The sequence below is a fragment of the Sarcophilus harrisii genome, chromosome 1 (assembly GCF_902635505.1).
Source record: "Sarcophilus harrisii chromosome 1, mSarHar1.11, whole genome shotgun sequence".
NCBI lineage: Eukaryota > Metazoa > Chordata > Mammalia > Dasyuromorphia > Dasyuridae > Sarcophilus > Sarcophilus harrisii.
The window spans coordinates 3,374,399-3,395,894 of record NC_045426.1 but is presented as its reverse complement, the minus strand read 5'-3'; the positions used below and the strand labels follow the sequence as shown (position 1 = coordinate 3,395,894).

Here is a 21,496-nt window from a genome sequence, read left to right as displayed (position 1 = left end):
GTCCATGGGAAATGCTACAGGCTGTAATGTTCCTCCCTACAAATGGGGAAACTGAGGCTCAGAAAGGTCAGTGACTAGGGCCACATAACTACAAGGCATCATTGCAGACATGGAGGGCAATGAGAGGTTGGGGACTGTGGACATGGGGGGCAGGGGCAGATGGGAGGCTGGGGACTGTGGACACGAGGGGCAGAGGGCAATGGGAGGCTGGGGACTGTGGACATGGTCCCCCATGTTAGTGTTAGGAGGCAGGAGGGCCCCTCTCTCCCCTCACTGGCCCCTTGGTCCTCCGCAGGCTTCAACCCCCGGTGGGACAAAGAGTTCCACTTCGAGGTGGCCATCCCTGAGCTTGCCCTGGTCAGGTTTCTGGTGGAAGATTATGACGCTTCTTCCAAGAATGACTTCGTGGGCCAATGTACCATCCCCTTCTTCAGCCTCAAGCAAGGTAAGGGACCCAAGGACTGGTGGGGCCCCCACATCTAGGCCCTCCTCCCTGGATTGCTCCCACTGCCCCCACAGTCTCCCCTGCCCTAGGCTGGCTCACACATGCTCCTGAGTCTGGCTCCACGGCTCTCCCCCCCATCCCTTCCCTGTTCCCCTCCCTCCAGGCTCCTCTTCCTCTGGGGATCATGCCCTTCTCTGAGACACATGCAGATTCTCTTTTCTACCATCATGCACCTGGGCAGCTTCTGCTCAACCATCCTCACCCACACAGGCCATAAGGTCAGGGGCAGAGCTGAGAGGCATCTTAGGTACCCTCCACACCGAGCCTCCGCACTTCATGGTTGAGAGACTGAGGCAGGTTAGGGAGAGGAAAGGGCCTGCCCAAGATCACACAGGCAGCACACAGAAGGATTCAAACCAGCTACTCCTGACATCCAGTCCATCCTTCATTTAGCACCTACCGAGTTCCTGAAACTTTGCGCTCGATACAAGGAACTCATAATTTAATGGGGGACCACAAGCAAATATGGGCAGCCAAGGGTGCAGAGGATGCGCAGGGAAGGATCAGCAGTTGGAGAGCGCCAGCAGGACCAGGGGCTGGGAAGCAGGCTTAGGAGGCTGCTCCTGGCTTTTGGTCCATGTTTAGATGACCAGTCTTTCCCAATAGAATAGTTTGTGTTCATCCATGGTCAGTCACATCTGGATACCTTCCTTCTTTTCTTCCTCCCTCCATTCTCCCTTCCATTTCTCCCTTCCCTCTCTCCCTTTCTTTTTTCTCTTTTTCTTTCCTTCCTTCCTTCCTTCCTTCCTTTTCTTTCTCTATTTCTTTCTTTCTCTCTTAATCTCCCTTCCTTCCTTCCTTTTTTCTTTTTCTTTTTTATTTCCTTCCTTCCTTCCTTTCTTTTCTTTCTCCTTCCTTCCTTCCTTTTTTCTTTCTCTTTCTTTCTTTTTTATTTCCTTCCTTCCTACTTCTTCCTTCCTTTCTTTTCTTTCTCTATTTCTCTTTCTCTTTTTCATTCTTTTCTCTTTCTCTCTTCCTTTCTTTTTTCTCTTTCCTTTTCTCTTTCCTTCCTTCCTTCCTACCTTCCTTTCTTTCTTTTCTTTCTCCTTTACTTCCTTCCTTCCTTTCTCTGTCCTTCCTATTCTCACCAGGTTACCGCCACATCCACCTCCTGTCCAAGAATGGGGACCAGTATCCATCAGCCACGCTGTTTGTGAAGATTAACGCTGAGAACTAAGGGGAGTGGAGGCCCTGTCAGCCTCCTTGGCAGGACTGGTGAGAGGCTAAGATTTGCCAAGATCCAGTGGTCCTTTGCCCACTTGGTGCCCTGCCGGATCTTCCAGAAATGAGGCCCTGGGCCATCCTGGGGCTCGGGAGAAGGGAAAGGTGGAGGCTGAATGAAAGAAAATGGCCTGATTAGGCCCCGACAATGATTTGAAGAGCCCTGGGCTGTGGAACCGGAACTTGGGGATCCCTCTCAGGCTGCCCGGTGGGTCCAGGAGACGTCCCTTCTCCCCACCCCTGAATTAAAGGGGCCTCGAGATCTGGGAGTGCCAATGCCTTCACCTCAGACGGACGCCCGCTCGCTCTCGCTCCCACGGATCCTGCGGCCCCAAAGGGCTTTGAGCTCTTTCTCCGGCCCCACCTTGGGTGGTATTGCAAGGAGATGGGGATCCGGCCCTTGGGATGGTGGGAAGGAGGAAGAGACCTTTGACCTGGAGGGAGGGGGGAGCTGTCCCCTGAGTTCCGTCCGGGTGAATTCGAGTAGAAACATTACACTACAGCTGTCCCTGTGCCCGGACGCCTGCTTTGAGTTTTAATAAAGTTAGATGACCTCACGCTCCAGCGAGCACAACCTTTGGCCTGGCTTCCTGAACCCGGGCTCAGGACTGGCCCTCTGGTCCGGGGTCTGCTCTTCCCTGGGGCCCCAGCCTCCAGAAGGCTCCGGCCTCCCTTCGAGGCCCTCCTGTTTGGGAGCCGGGCCTGGAAATCTGTGGGATGGGAGATCCGGTCGCTGCCATTGACTCCATGGGCGGAGGGAGGGGATGCTTGCTGTCTTTCCCCACCCCCCAAATGCCAGCTCAGCCTGGAGGCGCCACCTCTGCTAGCAGAGCCCGGGGAAAGTCGGGAAAGGGAGCTTGGGCCCCGCAAAACCCAGAAGGGATGACCCTCCGCGGGGACCCTCCCCCAGCTGCGCTCCAGGCCTCTCAGGAGCCAGACGGCCATCAGACTTGGCAGGGAGGTGCGGCCCCGGCCTCCGTGGGAGGGAGTCCTGCTCTGTTTCTGTGCCCGAGGCTGGGGCAGTGCCGTAGCTGAGGCCGCCGGACAGAGCAGAGGCTCACATCAGGGGATGGCAGCACACTCTGTGCCCACGGGGTCCTCCAGACCAGGAGATGGGCCGTTGTGTCCGTTTCACAGCTGAACAAACTGAGTCCCAGAGAGGTGGCCGGCTAGCCAGTGTCTGGGGTGAAGTTCAGAGCCAGCTGTGCCTGATTCCCCACCCTCTGCCCGCCAGCTGCCCCGCCGCTGCCCGTCCAGAGCCCTGCGGGGGGTCCTGTGTACGTAGCTGGGGGCGCTCCCTCTCCTGCACCCCCACCCACCCTCACGGTGGCGCTGGGTGAGACTGGCTCCACTGCCCGGGAAGATGAGCTCTGTCTGTGGCTCCCGGGCCCTGCCCAGGCTGCCCTTCAGGCCGAGGGAGGGGGCATGCGGTCAGGAAGTCAGGAAGCCTTTATTGTCAGAACGGGGGGCACGGGGGGGGGGGAACGGCCCAGACTACGGGCTTTGGCTCTGTGGGGGGCGCCCAAGGGTCCAGCTAATGCCCCCCCCTACTCAGAACTCCAGGGAGGGGCCGTGTCCCTGTGGGCCTCAAAGGACTGGAATTGGAGCTCAGTGGTAGGATGGGACAGCCCAGGAAGCTGGGGGTGGGGGTGGGGGCTGTCAGCCCAGGGAGCTGGGGGAGGGGCTAAATCAGCCCAGCTAGCTGGGGGAGGGGCTAGGCCAGTTTAGGGAGCTGGGGGAGGGGCTAGGCCAGTTTAGGGAGCTGGGGGAGGGGCTAGACCAGTTTAGGGAGCTGGGGAGGGGCTAGGCCAGCAGATTCGGGGATGCCTCCTGGAGGACAGGAACGGAACTGGGGAGCCTGAGCGCGCTGGGGAGCACTGGCAGGTGGCGCCTCAAAACAGGCCGTGCTGCTTCTTCTCACTCTGCTGCTTCCATTTGGCCATCCGGTAGAACTCGTCCTTGGATTTGCCAAAGAGGTCTTGGAAGTCAGAGTCTGAGAGGTAGAACTGGGGGAGGGAGAAGGGGCAGGGGCTCAGGCTGGGCTGGGCCATCCCTGGGGGGCTCGGGAGGGTCTGCCCAGGGCACAGACCTGCCCCCTCCCCCAGCGCCGGGCCCCCTCCTCCAGGTACTCAGCAGGTGCTCGGGGTCCACTGATCTCTCCGCCCCCTTGGGTGTGTCTCAGCTCCTCCCAGTGGCATCTCCCACCTCCTTGTCTTTGCCCAGGCTGTTCCCCACCCCGAGAGCACCCTCTCCTCCCCTCAAGCTCAGAGTCTGGTGTCAGTTCTCCGAAGGAAGGCGCCTTGCCTTTGTAACCTCAGAGCACACAGCAGGTGCTTAATAGAGGCTCCGCACCTGCCCAACCTGATTCCACTACGGAAGCTCCCTGGGTGAGAGAGCGAGCGAAAAGGCCCCAGCCCAGGCCCATGAGGCCTCAGCTCCGATAACGGCCCCCAGAGGGCCGGGCCAGGAGGTCAGGGGGGACAGGTCAGGGCCCTGCCCTAGAGGCTGCTTTAGGCCCCCCCCTCGGCACCCCCCACACCCCCTACTCCCGCTCCCCAGGATGACACTGGGAGGGAGGCTCTGCATAGATGTTATAATTGGGGAAACCGAGACTCAGAGGGGGCCTTGCCCAAAGCCACCCAGCCGGGGCAGCGCAGTCGGGGCTCTAGCAGTGTTCTGAGTGCAAGGGCAGGGGGCAACATGAGAGCAGGAGTGCTCCCCGTGCTGGCCACTCTCCTAGACCCCCTGAGCCGCCCCCTTCCCGGCCCCCTCCCCCACTCCTGAGCGCCCCCTCCCCCGGCCCCCCCTCCCTCCCTCACCTCTTTCCTGGACGGGTCCACGCCCTCGGGCAGATCCTCCACAGCCTTGTTGATCAGCTGCTCGCGGGGGATGGGGGCGCTGGGGGGGCCGGGGGCGGCGGCGGGGGCGGGGCAGCTGGGCGCCGGGGGCGCGTCGCTGCTGTTGCAGTTGCTGTTGCCGCTGTAGTAGCTGCTGCTGGGGCTGCTGGAGCTGGAGCCGGGCTCGCTGCCGGGCGGGGGGCCGGGCGGGGCCCCCAGGGGGCGGCGGGTCCCGGGCCGGGCCGCTCCTCCGACAGCCACTGCAGCAGGTTGATGTTGCCGAGTTCCTGCGGCCGGGAGAGGGGGCCTGAGCCATCGCGGGGTGGGGGACCCCCCGCCTCCCCCCCCTGCCTCGGTTTCCCCGGAGGGACTTGTCCGATTGGCCGGGCCCGGAACCCCACCAAGTTTGGGCTGGGCCCCGGGCCCACAGGGCACCACTACCCGTCATCTCGGGTGGCGGGATCGCCCAGGGCTGCTCTTCAGCCCTCGGGGATCTGGGCCCCCTGAGGGGGGGGGGGGTGGGCCCGGGAAGGGGGCTGGGATGGGTGGGGAGGCCGAGACAGAAATGGGGAGGGGGCTGAAACAAATGGGGAGGGGCTGGGGCAGAAATGGGGGAAGGGGCTGCAATGGAAATGGGGAGGGGCTGGGGCAAATGGGGAGGGGCTGGGGCAGAAGTGGGGGCAGAGATGGGGAGGGGCAGCCCGGGGCTCACGTTCCACTTGTAGGGGTCCCAAGCATTGAACCAGCCGGTGAAGGTGAGGGGCTCGTGGCCCTGCTTGACCACAATGACGGGGGTCGCGGGGTCCCTGCCCGCCGGGTGGCTCTTGAGGTACTCCCGGGCCACGGCCACGGCCTCCTTCTTCTCGTAGGGGCCAGAGTCTTCCCAATCCACAGGAAAACCTGCCGGGGAAAAGCCCCCGCTGCTGCCCGGAGCCTCCCCTGCCGCTGGGGGGCAGCTCCTGGGCTCTACCAGCAGGGAGGGGCTGGACCCACCCCCCCATTTCCATGCAGCCGGAGGCCGAGCTTGGGCTGGAGTCGGGGTCGCCCCTAGCGGCCCTCTCGGTACTGGTCCCGGCAGGGAGGGGTCCCCCCGGGGCCCGAGCCCCGGCCAGTGGCCCTGGGCGGCTTCCCTTTTCCCCAAACCGGGGAGCCGCCCGGGCCCAGGCCAGTGGCCGCTTTCCCGAAAGCCGGGAAGCAGCTGGGGCTCCTTCGGCCCTGGCCAGACTGCCCGCCCCCAGGGCCCTTTCCTGCGCTCCCGTCCATCCCCTGCCCTTAGAACAAGGCTCAAAGCCACGCTCATTGTGGCCGGGAGGACGGAGAGCCCGCTGCCCGCCCTGTGCCCCCTTACAGCCCGAGGCCTTCCTCACCAGTGAACCCCCAGGTGCCCCTGGAGCGCGGCAGCTCCCTGAGAGCCCCGGCTTTTGTGTCCTCAGAGTCAGGCACCGGCTTAGTATACAGCAGGCACTAAGTAAATGCTCCACATTCACTGGACTTCCAATGCTTCCGACACTTCTCACACAGTCTCAGCCATTTACACCCCCCCCCCTCCAGCTGCCTTTGCTTCCACCTTCCAAAAATATCATTCCGATGGGGGGGGGGGCGCCATACAGGCTCGTTCCAGAGCTTCCCATCTGGGCGCCCTTCCCACCGACGGGGGTGAGCCCAGGGCCAGGCAGGGCTCTTTCCAGGACCCCACCCTGCCTCAGGGGGCACCCCCAGCTTCTGTCCCCTTGACCCAGTCCACACATCCCAGACCGTTTTAGGGCGGCCGAGAAAGGAGGAACGGGAGGAGGAAAAAAGAGGGAGGGAAGGAAAGGGGAAGGAAGGAGGGGGGAAAGGGGGGGAAGGGAAGGAAGGAGGAAAAGGAGAAAAGGAAGGAAGGAAAAGAAAAGGGAGGGAGGGGGGGAGGGGGGAAAGGAAGGAAGGAAGGAAGGAAGGAAGGAAGGAAGGAGGAAGGAAGAAAGGAGGGGGAGAAGGAAGAAAGGGAGGAGGAGGGAGGGGAAAAGGAAGGAGGGAGGGGGAGGAAGGAAGGAAGGAAGGAAGGAAGGAAGGAAGGAAGGAGGGGAAAAGAAAGGGAGGGAGAAGGAAGGAAAGGGAGGAAGGAAGGAAGGAGGGAAAGGAGGAAGGAAGGAAGGAAGGAAGGAAGGAAGGAAGGAAGGAAGGAAGGAAGGAAGGAAGGAAGGAAGGAAGGAAGGAAGGAAGGGAAAGAGAATGGAAGGGGGGGGGAGAGAAGGAAGGAAATCAAAGAAGAGGGAAGGGGGGGGGAAGGGGGGAGGGGAAGAAAGGAAAGGGACAGAAGAGAGGAGGGAGAAGAGGAGGGAGGGGAGGGTCTTCTGAGGTTTTACCTCTTCCCAGGTGTCCAGGAGCATGATGTCATCCTCATCCAGGTCGTCCTGGCTGAAGAACATGATCTCTGTCATGATGAATCGGCCCGTCTGATTGGAGCATTCAAACAGGCGGGGCTGGTAGGAGGAGGTCCTCTCCTGGGGCCTGGGAGCATGAGGGTCAGCTCTCAGCAGGGAGAGCAGGAAGATGGCTCCCCCGCCCCCCATGGCTCTGCTTCTTGGCACCCGCCCTTCCCCGTCCTTCACTCATTCTGCTGATTCCCCACCGGACCCTCTTTGCCAAAGCTGCTCCCCCAGGCCCCCGGGAACGGGGCTCGCCTTGAGGCCTCCCCTGGGCCTTCCCCTCACCCCCAGCAGATGTGGCAGAGCTGGGAGCCTATGCAGCTGTTTGCACTCAGGGAAGCCCCATTTTTCCCACTGGCTCCCACTGAAAGGGGCCAGGAGCCTGCTGGGTGAGCTTCCCCCCTCAGGACCAGAGACTGACCTGGGACCGGAGCCATCCCGCTTCTTTCAGCCGGAAGGAATGGCTCCTTCCCTTTGGCCCACTGGCCAGGCCGCTGGCTCCCCTTGGCCCTCCCTTCTCTGCCCGCTCCATCACATCCCAGAACCCAAGGAAGGAGTCTTGGGTGCCCACCCAGCCCCAGCCTCCACCCAGCAGACAAGTGGCCTGCACCAGGCTGAACTCCTGAAGAAGGGCTGGAACCCCTGGGAGGGGCTGGGGCCCCCCTGGGAGGTGGGGCTCCTGGGGGAGGCCAGGGCTTAATGAGGGGGGCTGGGGGCTCCCTGAGGAGGGAGCCAGGGGCTCCCTGAGAAGGAGGCCGGGGGCTCCCTGGAGAGGAAGCTGGTCCCTCCCTGTCTCACCTGCATTTGCTTGGGAACACACAGAAAAGATCTAAGGACTGCATGAATTCAGCCTGAAGAGTCGAATGAAGGCCCGAGGGGCTGGCTCGGGGCCCCAGGGCCCCTTCCTCTTCCTCCCTGCCCCTCCTCGGAGGGCCGGGGGAGCTGAGGTTGCCTGGAGCCCTGGACACTGGCTGTTCCAGGTCCCGTCCAGAGGCCCAGCCCCGGAGATCCCCAGAGCTGGGCTCCATGGCTGAGCTCCCCAGAAAGCCCTGAACTTTTCTGCCTCAGTTTCCTCATCTGTAACATGGGTCTAATACCACTGACTTTGTCACCTCCCAAGAGAGGTCTCAATCACACCAGGAAATGGAGAGGAAAGCCCTCGGGGCAGCTTTCTCCCAAGGAGTTTGCTGTCCTGACCCTGGAGTTCTGGGCCTGGCCCTCCCCAGGCCCTCACCCTTTATCGTGGAAGGGGGCTTTGAACCTCCCCAGGGGGGCCCCTGACCCTCCACCTGCGTTTGTCCTTCCAAGGGGTGCCACCATTCGGGCCATCTCCCTCTCATCTCCACTGCAGCCCTGCGGGAACCAAGAAGGGGCGCTGGGCCTGGCAGCCTCACCCACCAGTGCCCAGAAGGCAGAGGGCGGCTCTCCCCCACCCTCCCCTTCACCGCCCGCTCAGCCCCTAGGCCCACAGCTGGAGCTCAACAAGAGAATGCAGCAGAGCATCCCTGGCAGATGTGCAGGCGGGGGGGGGGGGGGGTAGGAGGGGAGGGGGAGAAAGGAGAGAGGAAGGGGAAAAGAAGGCGAGGGGAATAGGGAAGAGAGGGGAGAGGAGAAGGAAGGCGAGGAGAGAGGGGAGAGGAGAGGGAAAAGAAGGGGAGGGAAGGCCATTCCTGTACAGGGGGCACAAAAGGACCCCCAAGAGCAGTTGGAGACAGATGCCATTGGGCAATCCCCGGGTGTCATCAAGGAGGAGAGGGGAGGGAGTGAGCACGGCGTCCGCGGGCTTGCCCTCCGGGGTGGGATGGGTTGGGCCCGGACAGCCCCGCAGGGAAGGTGCCCGGCGGGCATTCACCAGCTGAGGGCGGCCCCTCGCCCCCAGGGTGCCAGGCCACCCACCCCACAAGAGATTCCGGGGCGAGCAGGAAGATGTCCTTGAGGGGGGGCCGGCGGGCACCCGGTGGCTTGGTGTTGTCCGTCCGGCCCTCACCGGAACAACCGATGTCGGCCGGGTCCCGCGCCGGCCGGGCCCCTGAAAGAAGTGGGGCGCCCCATCAGCCCGGGCCCCCGAAGTCTCCAGAGACCCCAGTGAAGCCAGTTTTCTTCAGGGGCCCCCCCATGAGGAAGGGCTTATTAGCTGAGGCTGCACCTCGCTCGGCCCCGGTGTCAGGGGGGGTGTCCCAAAGGCCCCTCCAGTCCCAGCCCCCACGCCTTCTCCACCCCGGTTTCTCCCGTTAATCGGCCAGCAGCAGCCCCCATGCTGCCTCTGCAGGCTGGATCTTCTGCCCCTTTTTCCCCCAGAATTCCACTTGGGCGGGTTCCCCAGCCAGTTCTGCCCTCCCCACCCTGTTCCCCACTTTTGGACTCCCTCTGGGTCCTGGGGGACCCTTCCCCTTCCCCCTCCTCCCCCTTTCAGCTCCTTTTACATCTTGTCTTCCCTCATCAGAATGTAAGCCCTCTGAGGTCAGGAACGACCTTCTTTTTGCTTGTTTTTGGATCCTCAGTGCCCAGCAGGGCCTGGCACACGGCAAGTTATAAACAAATTAATCTGAGGCCTGTCTGCCTGTCAGTCATCTGTTCTAGGTGCCCAAAGAATAAGAAAGTGCGTGGATGCCCATCAGCGGGGGATGGCGGAACAAGTTGTATATGAAGGTCATGGAATATTATTTTATAGAAAATGATGAACAAGCTGAGTTTGGAAAGGCCTGGGAAAATTTACATGAACTGATCCGGAGCGAAAAAAGCAGAACCAGGAATACGTGGAACACAATCACGGCAGGAAAGGTGATCGACTGAAAGACTTGGTTCTTCTCTGTTTTTCCAAAGCAACCCCGACAGACTTGGGACAGAAAATGTCGTCTGCATCCAGAAAAAGGACTGAGGGAACTGGATGTAAATCAGGAAAAGGACCGAGGAAGCTGGATCTAAATCAGGAAAAGGACTGAGGGAGCTGGCTGTAAATCCAGAAAAAGTACTGAGAGAGCTAGATGTAAATCAGGAAAAGGACTGAGGGAGCTGAATGTAAATGCAGAAAAAGGACTGAGGGAGCTGGATTAAATCCAGAAAAAGGACTGAGGGAGCTGGATGTAAATCAACACCTCCTCTGTGCACTTCTTTTGTTCTGTTTTTTAATCTCTTCCATGATTTTTCCCTTTTGCTCTGGTTTTTCTCTCCCAACATGATTTGTGATTTGTATTAGAAATAAATAAATTTACTACAAAAAAAACCTAGAGTGCCCAGAACTGAACACAAGACTTGAGATGGGGGCTGGACCAAGCCAAGGTGGACTGTCACCTCTTCACATCCTTCATCCATATTGAGCTTGTGGCCCCCCTAAGAACCTAAGATCTTTTCCCTTGAACTGAAATTCCCTTCTGTCTTGTATTATGAAGTTGCGTGTTGTGTGTGTGTGTTTTAATCCAAATGTAGAATTGTGAGCGATTAGATTTGAGCCACTATCTTAGCTTGTCAAGATGGCTGAGGTGGAGCCCAGCTCTGACACCTGACGTTTGGTGATTTCTCCAGCTCTGTCATCTGCCTTCCCCCAAGTCCTCGATAAAAATGGGAGCCAGCATAGAAGTGGGCACAGATCCCCGGGCACTTCACTCCAAATGGACCCCAGTCTTACTGCGCTGCTCTTTGGGCCTGGTTCTTTAAGAAAGTCTGAAGTCACTGAACGGAACCATCACAAAGGCTCCGGGCCCCACTGGCTCCACAGGAACGGCCCGGGAGAACGGGTCACATGCCTGGCGAAAATCCCGACCAGCAACCTCTGGTCATTCCTCAGAGCCACTTGTCCCCTGGGAAGGCCGCTGGGCTTCCCGAGGGACAGGCAGGGCCAGGTGACCTTTGGAAGGAGCAGCGAGAAGCCGCAGGACGTCCAGGGAAAGCGACCCTGATCGGGAAGGGCCTGAAGTTCATGCCAGCCCACGGCCGGCCGAAGGAATTGGGAAGGTTCAGCTTGGGAAGAGAAGACTAGAGGTGGGGAGGATGGCGGGGAGGATGGCCATGAGCCACAGCTCCAGGCTTTAAGGACAGTCTGGGAGAAGGAGATTCGCTGAGTTCTGCTGGGGCCCAGAGGGGAGGCCCAGGAACATCAAGGAGGAGGGTTCAAAGGGCCAACTTGGGCTAGAAGGTGGGAAAAGCTTCCTAACTATGAAAAGTCTCCCAGAATCAGGAGAACAGCCCATCTTGGGGTCCCTCAAGCAGAGGCCATGACCAATGGCCATTTGTTGGGATTCTTTTGGGGGCGACTGTCCCTAGCTGGCCCCTGGGGTCCTGCCAGGGTCTACGATGTTGGGATTTGACATTCTAGTGACCTCCTGCTAAGGGACTTTCCTCCCCCTCCTCATCTTGGGAACTCCCTGGGAAGGAAAATAGCTCTGGTTCTAGCAATTCTCTCTTCCAACCCAATATTCCCAGTTCTTCCAATCGGTTCTCAGATGCCGCGACCTCAGGGTCCTTCGCTGCCCACTTCTGGCCACTCTCCACTTCTCCATGGTCTTCCCAAAAGACCCCTGTCCTGACAGATGACAAGGCGGAGGGGGCTCCCAAAGGCCACTCTTCTCTTACCTGGAACACGACGAGCCGCCCTCGGAAAATGGCCAGGAAGTGCCGGGGCTCCTTGCCCATGGTCACCCGCACCTGCACGGCTTCCTCCTGGTACATGTGGTCCAGCTCAAGGGCGTTGAGAGCCGAAGCGGTGACCTCGTCTACCGATGCATATCGTCCCTACAGAGAGGGAAGACTGAGTGCCCGGCCCAGGAGCACGAGGCGGGGCCGGAAGGGAGGAATCAGGAAGCTGGCACTCAGGCCTGGGGAGGCTCGGGATGCCCACCCCATGGCCTAGGGCTGGGAGACTTTGGAACCAGCCGCCCCATCCCATCCCCAGACATGGGAGCCCTAGGCCCCCCTCCAGCTCTCTCCTTCCCCCCTTTTCCTGATCAAAACTCCCTTTTCACTCTTTTTTTTTGCACCTTTTTTGTTTGCTCATTCCTAAACATTCAGGCCCTCCCAGTCCGATTCTTGTGGCTCTTCCAACATAAATAATATATGCAGAAGCACAATAGATGCACACATGTATACATAGAGGCGGATCATGTCTGGCTATGTGGCTAATACAGAGAATTATGCATGAACACCTGGCTAATACCGTGATGTATTTCCATACCCAGTCACAAATATCCACGGCAGCCCTCCGGCCCCTCCCCCTGACCTGGCAGGGCTCTCCATAGCGGGGAGGGGCAGGGCTGCCCCGAACCTCACCTGCCAGATGTAGATGATGTACTGGGCCCGCCCTGACTTCTGGTAGGTGTAGAGGACCAGGTAGCAGTCACCCCCATAGAACTGGCCGTACTTCTTGGGGTCCACGGGCTTCTTGTGTAAGTCCTCGATCCGCCACACCTGGGGACCCCGGAGATGGCGCTGAGAGGGGGAGCCCTCGGGCCCCCCCACCGGCCTCCGGAGGCCAGAGCCCCTGGGCTCCTCTCCAGGGGGAGGCCTCCCTCCGATCCTCCATCCTCCCGGGAAAGGAGCCTCCCAGGCTGCCCGCGCTCTCCCTTCCCTCGGGGGAAGTCGGGGCCTGTGTCCAACTCCAGCCAGGGGCTGCTTCCCCGCTGCTCTCTCCCGGCTTCAGCTCCTTTCCTCCGCTCTGAGGCTGAGCTTCCCGACACGTTCCCCCCAGTTCTGACACAGGACCAGGGGAGCCGGAGGCTTTCTTGGCCACATTGGCTGACTCGGGGCACCGGGAGCTCCCCCCACCCCCTTTCCAAAAAGGCTCCTGGGGTCCATCTTTTGAGTCAAATGACTGCTGGGGGAGAGCGGCTAACCCTCATTCAGGCATTCTGGCTAACAAAGGCCGCGGGGCTCCCCCTTCCCCAGGGGACCAGCATTTGGTCAGGGGCAAAGCCTGGTCTCCGGAATAGGGCAAGCTGGGGGGGGGGGTCTGACTGTCTCAGGTTAAAGAACTGCTATCGGAGCGTGAAGGATGGGCCAGGAGTTCAAAGGGCAGCAATGAGGGGTCTCCATGGGATGGAGGCTAAAGAGTCTAATAGAAACTTTGAAGGGCTCAACTGAAGCAAAGCACAACAGACTGGGGAGGGCGAAAGCACTGGAAGGAAAAGGGGGATCCCAGCACAGGGAAATCGGAAAGGGGGCTGAGCCCAAGGGGTGGAGCTGGGGGGGGGGGGGAAGATATGGCCGCCTCAAGATCCTGGAAAAGCTGGAAAGAAAAGGCCAAGAAAATGGAGAGTAATTGAGAACAAGGGGCAACAGGAACAGGGAGAACCCATGAAAGCCGTCCCCGACACTCCCAGACACAGGAGTGACACCGGAACACTGAAGGAACGAGGAGAGAAACTCACCATCCCAAGGGACACCAGTTGCTGTGAGTTAGCTAGCTAATACACAATTATTAAGCGCTTACTGTGTGCTAAGCACTGTGTGTGCTCTCTCTCTCTCTCTCTCTCTCTCTCTCTCTCTCTCTCTCTCTCACACACACACACACACACACACACACACACACACAAAGCCTCCCTCCCCTCAAGAAGCTTACAATCAAACTGGGGAATGTTCAATGACCAATTCAAGAATAGAGTTTGGACTAATTAGAATCTATTGCTCAAAATTAGGAAGCAAGAGCCTCAAATGCAGAATTATTAGGAAGAACTAGGGGAAAACTTCCCAGAGAGTCGTGTGCGTTTCCAAAGGGCTTCTGAAAAGCAGCCCCAATGAGAAGGACTTGAAACAATTCACACTTTTCCCTCAGATGAAAAACCAGCCAAAAGCAGTCAAGTCTCTTCCCAGCACACGACTGACTGATTCACTTAATGTCTCGGAGTATAAAGAGAAGGAAAAGGTGGAAAAGAACGATCCCAAAGCCCTCAGCTTTGCTATCCGGGAATAGAGACTTGGCCACGCTTCCTTCCCAAGGACCACGTGCGGGTAGTTTGGTGAGGTTTTCTTGCACAATAGTGACGATAACCAGCAACACAACTCGCCCTTCTACAGCCCTTCACATAGGCCACTTTCTGATTCTCACGTGACAGAGGGGGGTATTCCATGGGGTTAATTAAACAATGGTATGAGAAAGCATCATGGGAAAAAGAACAATCAAGCTGTTGTGATGGAGCATATTAATGAAATGAACTCTTTGATAAAAAAGAAAACGAGATGAAGAGTGAATAAAAAAAAAAGCCCAACCCTGTAATATATTGTATACAGGAACCATATTCCATCTAGAAAGAGTGCCAGCCTCCATTTGAAAAGTCTGGTTAAATGTTTTGATCTTGCCACCAACCGCAGAAAGCTAAAATGTGCTGCCATTGGACAGTCTAATTTAAATCAGAAAGCAATGAGAGAGACAGAGATTTTTCTATGGAATTCAAAAACGAGTCTATCCACTTAAAATCCATGAGCACTTAGGAGGTTTGCACAGAACAGACAACTTCTAGGCTCAGCAGAGCGAAGGAAACAAGGGAGAAGAATGGGAGTAGGAGATGTGAACCCCTCCCTATCGGACTGTGATAAATCCAACCGGCAGATAAGGCTGTGAGGTTCTGTGAGTCATTATCTCAGTTGCTCTTTTATGTTTCGTGCACAAACACCATTGTCCACGTTTTACAAATGTAGTACGAGTGACTCATTCCTGGTTCTTGAACAGCTGAGAATCACAGCAAAGACCCAAGTCTCTCCTCAGTGGACATCTAGAACTCTCTCCTACTAGACTATGTCGACTATATATGGCAAAGACATAAACATAGAGACATTGAAAGAAGGAAAGAGATAGAATTGAATTCAATTCATTTCACTCCGACATCCATTAGAGACCAGCTGGGTACAACTAGGTTTGGCCAGTTCTAGGCCTTTTTATTTCCAGAACTCCCAGTTTGACCCCCTCCCCTTCTGACTGGTGATTACCCCGCCTAGATGCCATATCCAGACTATTTTTTTTTTTTTTTTTTTTTTGCCTGTTTCTATTCACTTTCTCTCCCACTTTCTTCTCCACAAGTCTACTCCCTCCCTCACTTCCCATAGAGGATCAACTCTGTCAGTGCCTTTGAAGAGTTAAGCCAATCAAGGTTCCTTGAGCACTTACTCCACGCCCATCACCGGGGACAAAGGAAAGAAGGGAGAGGGGAGGAAGGGACCTTCCAGGAAGCGTGGCCACGATCTAGGGAGACCTAAGGCCGGCTGGCGGCTGGGACTTCTCCCAAGCTCTCATCCCTATAAATTTCCAAACCCACCTCCTCCTGTAAGTGCTTTCCCTTAATTACAAATAAACTGCTCGAGGGCAAGAGATTCTCTTGGCTTTCTTTTTGGGGTCTCCCCTCCCCCCAGGCTAGGCACATGAAAGCACTTAGTAAGCGCTTTTTTCATTCAGTCATTAATGGTCCCATCGAGAGAACTTAAAGGGAAAAGGCTAGCCCCTTCCCCCTCCGGCACACAGCGAAGCTCCCTAAGAAAAAGGAGGGATTATCCGTTGGGTCACAAATTAGCCGGGATAACGGGAGAAAGGGAGCAGCCGGTAGCGGTTCAGTCCCTGGGGTAAAGAGGCCATTATTCTTTTAAAAGCTCCCGGCAGATTAAAGTAAGAGATAAGGGTCATAGAATCCTCTTTATCAGAATCTCTGGCCTGCGGCCAAAACGGGGCTTGGGGCAATCTCTGCCGAGCAGAAAGGGAAGGCATCAGGCCTCACTTTAAAAACTTTACGAAGGGGCAGCCAGGGGGCGCAGTGGTCAGAGCACCAGCCCAGAAGTCAGGAGGACCTGAGTTCCATCTGGACCCAGACCCGGACCTGGCTGTGTGACCCTGGGCGAGCGATTTCCCCGCACGTGAAGTCCCCTCGTGGGGAGACGCCCTCCCCCACGGCCCGCGGGCCCCCCGCCCTCTGCAGTGAGGGCGGTCCCTGAATCTGTCTGCCCGATCGGGCCCAGCTCTCCAGCCACAAAATGCCACCAAATGGCAGCTTCTGGATGCAAGACCTCAGATGACCAAGAAGCGCTTATTAAGCGCTTACTGTATGCCTGGCATCATGCAAAGGGATACAAAAAGCCAAACATGTTCCTCCCCTCAGGGAGCCCATGTTTTAATGAACGAGACAACATGCGGTTAAGGGGAACCCACAAAATACAACCTGGCAGCCAGGCAGCTGCACTCGGAGACAGGAAGGCTAAGGCAGAGAAAGCGTCAGATGTGTGACCCTGGACTGGTCCCTCCCCCCCCCTCCTGTTCTGTCTCTGCCCCCCCCCACACACACATCCTGAGAGAAGCGAGAGCTCTTTGCCCCGCAAATGCCTCAGAACCAAGGCTGTGGGCACCTGCCTCCCCCAAGAAGCCTTCCCTGCCTGCCCAGGAGTCTGGCTCTCCTCCCGAACCCCCCGCTCGGGTCCCTGACGTCCCCCTGTCCCCGGCTGCTCCTGACGTCCCGTGGCCCAGCTGCTCCTGAATCTGTGGGTGTCCCAACAGCCAGGGGTTCCCAGCCCCTCCCCCCTGCAGGCAGGTGCCATTCTGGAAACACCAACTGGTCCCCAAAGCAAAGCCAAGCTAGCTCTGGAGTTACGCTGCCCCCCCCCTCACATGAGGGGAATCATGGGGAGTCCCTGCCTCCAAGCCCGGGGACCGCGGGGCCTGGGCCCCAGGGAGGGGGAGACGGCCCCCCTGCCCCCCCCCCGCCCTCTCACCTCCACCTTCCCTGAACCATCGTCCACCATCCTCTGCTCTGCAGCCAGCTCGGGCTGCCCCTGCAGGTTGGTCACGTCGAACTTCACGGGCTCCACTTTGGCTGGGGATGGAGGCAGAGCGGCACGGTTCTTGGTCCCGAAGCCTCTCCGGCCCCGGCTCCGGCCCCCCCCCCCCGGCCGGCTCCCCTCCTCACCGGTCTTGCCCAGGCCGTAAGCCCGGCCCGGCCCTTCTGTCTGGTCCTTCTCTGTCCACTGCTGGAAGAGCTGCTTGAACATGGCGGACTCGAAGCCGTCGTTCACCACCTCCACGTTGGTGGTGGCTGGGTAGCCCTTGGCCTGGATGAAGCCCTGGGGGTGGGGAGTGGGGCTGAGAGAGAAGGGCCCTGCTCCTCACCCCCGGGGGGCTCAGATGGGCCCCTTCCTGAGCACCCCACTTCCCCAAGCATCCCGCCTCCCCGAGCATCCTGCCTCCCTGAGCACCCCGCCTCGCTGAGCATCCCGCCTTCCTGAGCATCCCCTGGGCTCTCCACAGCCTCCAGGCAGGGTCAGGGAAGCCGGCCTCCACCACCCGTTGATCCGTCCGCTCCTCCACGACTCCTTCCAAACACTCAGTTGCGTTTTGTAAGAGTTTGCCCCAGCAGCCCTCCCTTGCATCTGACCGGCCCGGCCCCAGATTGGGGGGACAGATGGCTCCCACACTGGACGGGGCTCCCCGAGGTGCAGCCGGGGCCCCCAGATCCGCCGGGAAGTCCCAGGGAAAGCCCGGCTGGGGCCTCACCACTGCCCGGCTGAAGGCTGCCTTCTTCTCCTCCTTGCTGGAGCCGCGGCCCCTCCACACGTAGATCTTGAAGCCCCCTTGGTCCAGGATGTGACAGTCCTAGGGGAGAACACACAGGAGGGCGCACGCTTCAGGTGGCCCAACAGTGGGGGGGGGGTGCGGTCAGGTTTGTGGAGGGGGCCGGAGGGGCTGAGCCCCCGGCTAGGGCCTCCGCTCAGTTGGCAGAACGGCGCCATCGATGGGCTGGGCTGACTTGGGGGGTCTCTGTGGCTGAGCCCCTTCAGGGAGGGCCCACTGGCCCTGAAGCTGGGGCCCTCGCTCTGAGGCCACCCCTGGCCTACGGGGTGGGCCAGGGACGGGCCCCAGGGGGGAGACCGCATTCCTGGGCTACAGGACGAGCCAGGTTCAGGCTTACCTCATGCTGTAGGAGGTCCTGCGTCAGCGGCCGCGTGGCGATCTCCTGGACCACCAAGTCCTCGTCCTTTTCATAAAGGCTGGGGGAGGCAGGCCCGGCTGAGTGCCCACGTCCCGGCCTCTCCCCGCCTTCTCTTCCCCCTTCTCTGCCTGGCCCATCCCTCCCAGGGCCCGTCCCTGTCCCCCCCAAGTCCCGTCCGGGGGGGGGTGCCCCCCCCCCCCCCCCCCCCCCCCCCCCGCCTCGATCCTTCCTTCTGCTCCATCACCCTGCTGGTCACTGAGCTCCGCCCTTGCCCTCTCGGGCCCTCCCGGCTCCCAAGGGCCCCTCTCCCCCCCCCAAAGCCGTGATCGGGGGCCCCGGGCAGCGACAGCACCGGCCTGGGACGCCCACTCACTGGTACAGCCGGAGGTTGGCCTTCTGGAACTCGTCGGCCCTCTCCTCGCTGACGGCGTCCCTCAGCGCGCCCGCCCGCGGCCCCAGCACCGTCTCCATGATCTGCAGCAGCTCCGCCGAGCTCATCTGCTCCTCGTCCACCACCCCGATCTGGGCCCGGCCGCCCCGCTCGCCGTCGCGGATGTTCCGGGCCAAGGCCAGTCCCTGCCGGCCGCAGACGGGGCCACTTGTGGGGCGGCACTGCCGCCAGCCCCCGAGCCCCTCCCCCAGCCGCCCTCCCCCTCCCCGCCCTCCCGGGCACTGGCCAGGCCGGCCCCCCTGGGGCGCTCACCCGGGACTTCTCAGACAGGTTGGCTTCGGGGCCGTTCCACTGGATCAGCACCTTCCCCAGGTCCAGGAGGAAGACGTCTCCCTTGTTGAAACTGTCCCAGGTCAGGTCCACCTGGGGGGGGGGGGGTGAGAACGAAGCAGGCCCCTGTCTGTCCCAGCGGGCCCGGCTCCCACCTCCTCCAGGAAGCCCACCAGCCTGTCCCCTCCCCCTGGGTGACCGTGGGTGACGCTCTCCCTGTGTCCAATGTCTGCCGGGATGCCGGGGCCTCTGACTGTGGGAAGGGGGGTCGTGTTTGGCCGGTAGTTGGCGGCGTGACTGTCCGTCAGTGTGTGTGTGTGTGTGTGAGAGAGACCCCTGCCCGATGCCCACACTGGAGCTGAGACCCGTCCCTCAGCCCTGCTCATGGCCTCCCTTCCCGGCCCGGGGGCGCTGGGGCTCCTCACCTCCGTGGCCGTCACAGGCTTCTTTCCCTTGATGTGGAGGAGCCTCTGGATGTTGTACATGTTGGTCTCCACGTGCTTGAAGCCGGAGGTCAGACCCCCCTTCTTGTAACTGGGGCGGGGGGGAGAGCTGTGACCAGGGGCCCCTCACTTGGGGGCAGCCGTGGGGAGGGGGAGGGGCGGCCCCACCTGCTTCCTGTCCACGGGGCCCTGGGAAGTCCGGCCCAAACCCCCGGCCCGCCCAGAAGCAGGGGCTCCAGCAGAGGCCCCCCCGGCCCGGGCCCCACTCACATGATGCCCTTCTTGAAGTAGCTCTTGAAGACCTCGGACTCGTAGCCCTGGACCTCGCGGTGCTGCACGGGGACGTCTCCCAGCAGCCCGTCCAGCTGGGCCGTGAAGGCCGCCGCCGCCCCCTGCTCGTCCACCGCCGAGTCCTTGCCGATCCAGTAGTGGATGTCGATGGCCAGGCCCCGGCTCGTCTTCTCATTCTGGGAGGGGGAGCGGGGCACGCTGGGGCCGGGGCTCCCCGACAGCCTTTCTTTTGCCCCCTCCCCGCCCCTGCCCTGTTCTCCGGAGGAGGAGGACGGCTCCTGGGCCCGATCTAGAATGGGCAGTGCCCACAAGATCACCAAGCCCAACCCCATCAGGGGCAGAGGCCCAGGGTTAGAGGCCCTGCTCCAGTCCTTTGCCAGCCTCGCCCACTGCCCACTGGCGCTCCCAGGAGCCCGTCCTCCCCCCTCCCCCGGGCCCTTTCCTTTCCTTCCCTGGGCATGAGGCAGAGGAAAAGCAAGGTGGGGGCAGGGCTGGCCTTTGGCCGCCACCCTGGGAGCCCCTGGTCCCCCAGCCTGGCCCGGCCCCGGGCTGCTCACGTGCAGGATGATGTAGCAGTCACCTTCAAAGAAACTCCCATAGGCCTTCTGGGGGACGAGAACCATCTTCATCTTCTGCAGGAGGGAGCGAGAGACTCATGGGGACGGCCCCAGGCCCCTCCTGGTTCCCAGACCCCCGGCTCCCAGGCCCCGCAGGGACCGTCCCCTCCCTGCCTTTCCTCCATCTGCCCCTCACCTCAATGACCCAGATCTGCAGGCCCTGCAGCTTGTCGATGGAGGGCAGGCCGCTGTCCTTGTCCATCCTTCCGGTTTGGGCTAAAGCACGAGAAGCGGAGCGGGCTGGTGAGGGACGGAGCATGGGGAGCCCCGGGTGGCAGCTGGAGGGACATCGGGTCCCAGAGACCACCTTCCGGGGGCGGGGCTGGCTCCCAACGCCCGCCTCCTGCCCCTCACGGTGCCCTCGTCTGCAAGAGGGGCCTTCAGGAGCCCGAGGGGCGCCAGGCGGTGACTCTGACCCCAGGGCCAGGCTCTGAATGCACAGCCTTGGGGACCAGAAGGCCTCACGGCGCAAGGAACAACTGAACGAGCGAATGGGACGGGGCGGCTCGGGCCGGTGGGCGCAGCCCCAGCCCGAGGTCAGGAGGCCCTGGGGCCTCAGACACCGAACACCTCCTGGCTGTGGGACCCTGGGCAAGTCACTTGACCCCAGTTGCCCTGGTGAAAAAAACAAACAAACAAATAAATGACTGAAGGAATGAATGGACTGAGTGGGGAGACTCAGGAAGGCTCAGCTGGCGAGGGAGGCCGGCGGCTCCACAGGAAGGAAGGAAGAGATGGGAGGAACCGTTTATTAGCCACCTCTGGGTACCAGGCATCTGCCAGGGCTAAGCACTTTGCCAATGCGCTTATGTGGGAGCGATCAAGTGGAGCAATGGGTAGCGCAGGGACTCGCCTTCGGGAGCATTTTGCCCCTTGAAAGCTAAGGCACCCGCGCCGTTGTCTTCTGGCCCCGACTCTCACTACCAGGGAAGAAGCGTGTCATGGGAAGGATCTGCCTCCTGGGGGAGCCTTTTCTAGAAAAGCTAAGCAGGACTTGGCAGGTGTCAGTCCTATCTGGCCCTGAAGCTCCTGCACCCTGAGCCTTCTCCTTTCCCACTCTATTCTCTAGCCTGGTGAGCGCCTCGGCTCCCAAGGGTCCAATTACCATCTCCTGGCGAATGTTTCCCGGAGTTCTGCACCGGCCGCTTCCCCCCCCCCAAGTTCTGCACCGGCCGCTTCTCCCCCCCCCAAGTTCTGCACCGGCCGCTTCTCCCCCCCCCCAAGTTCTGCACCGGCCGCTTCTCCCCCCCCACAAGTTCTGCACCGGCCGCTTACCCCACAAGTTCTGCACCAGCCATTTCTCCACCTGCCAAATTCTGCACCAGCCGTTTCTCCCCCCACTAAGTTCTTCTTCCCCATTTTGAACATCACCCTTTCCGTCAGGGACCACCCCCCCATCCTTCAAGTGACCAAGGCTGAGAATCTTGGCTTCCCTCCCCCTCCCCACCCTCCGCCCCCACCCTCAGTTGTGAAATCTGGGGTTTCTAATCTGGACATCCCCCCCCCTTCCCTTTTCTTTCTGCCCAAGGCCTGGTTCATGCTTTAATTGCCTCTGGACTAA

The 21,496-nt window shown here is 60.3% G+C and overlaps 2 protein-coding genes across 3 annotated transcripts in view; one reads left to right on the top strand and one right to left on the bottom strand.

Annotated features, from left to right (window-relative positions):
* Positions 1-2,283, top strand: part of PLCD1 (phospholipase C delta 1) — a 54,511-nt gene extending 52,228 nt beyond the window's left edge. For both annotated transcript variants that reach the window (XM_031951655.1, XM_031951646.1), the window contains exons 14-15: positions 296-445; positions 1,597-2,283. In XM_031951655.1, coding sequence (XP_031807515.1) covers positions 296-445; positions 1,597-1,682 — 236 coding nt within the window. In that variant the 3' untranslated portion in view covers positions 1,683-2,283. The remainder of the gene's footprint in view (positions 1-295; positions 446-1,596) is intronic.
* Positions 2,284-2,390: 107 nt separating this feature from the next.
* Positions 2,391-21,078, bottom strand: VILL (villin like). Its single transcript, XM_031964461.1, is given in 21 exon segments — positions 2,391-3,732; positions 4,546-4,850; positions 5,005-5,066; positions 5,214-5,431; positions 5,434-5,463; positions 6,909-7,148; positions 7,393-7,650; positions 8,366-8,442; positions 8,824-9,000; positions 11,282-11,699; positions 12,234-12,371; positions 16,650-16,750; positions 16,844-16,997; positions 17,428-17,526; positions 17,843-17,921; positions 18,237-18,439; positions 18,567-18,677; positions 19,010-19,118; positions 19,298-19,494; positions 19,876-19,950; positions 20,072-21,078. Coding segments are annotated over 21 exon segments (3,288 nt in total). The 5' UTR covers positions 20,195-21,078; the 3' UTR covers positions 2,391-3,618.
* Positions 21,079-21,496: the final 418 nt, after the last annotated feature.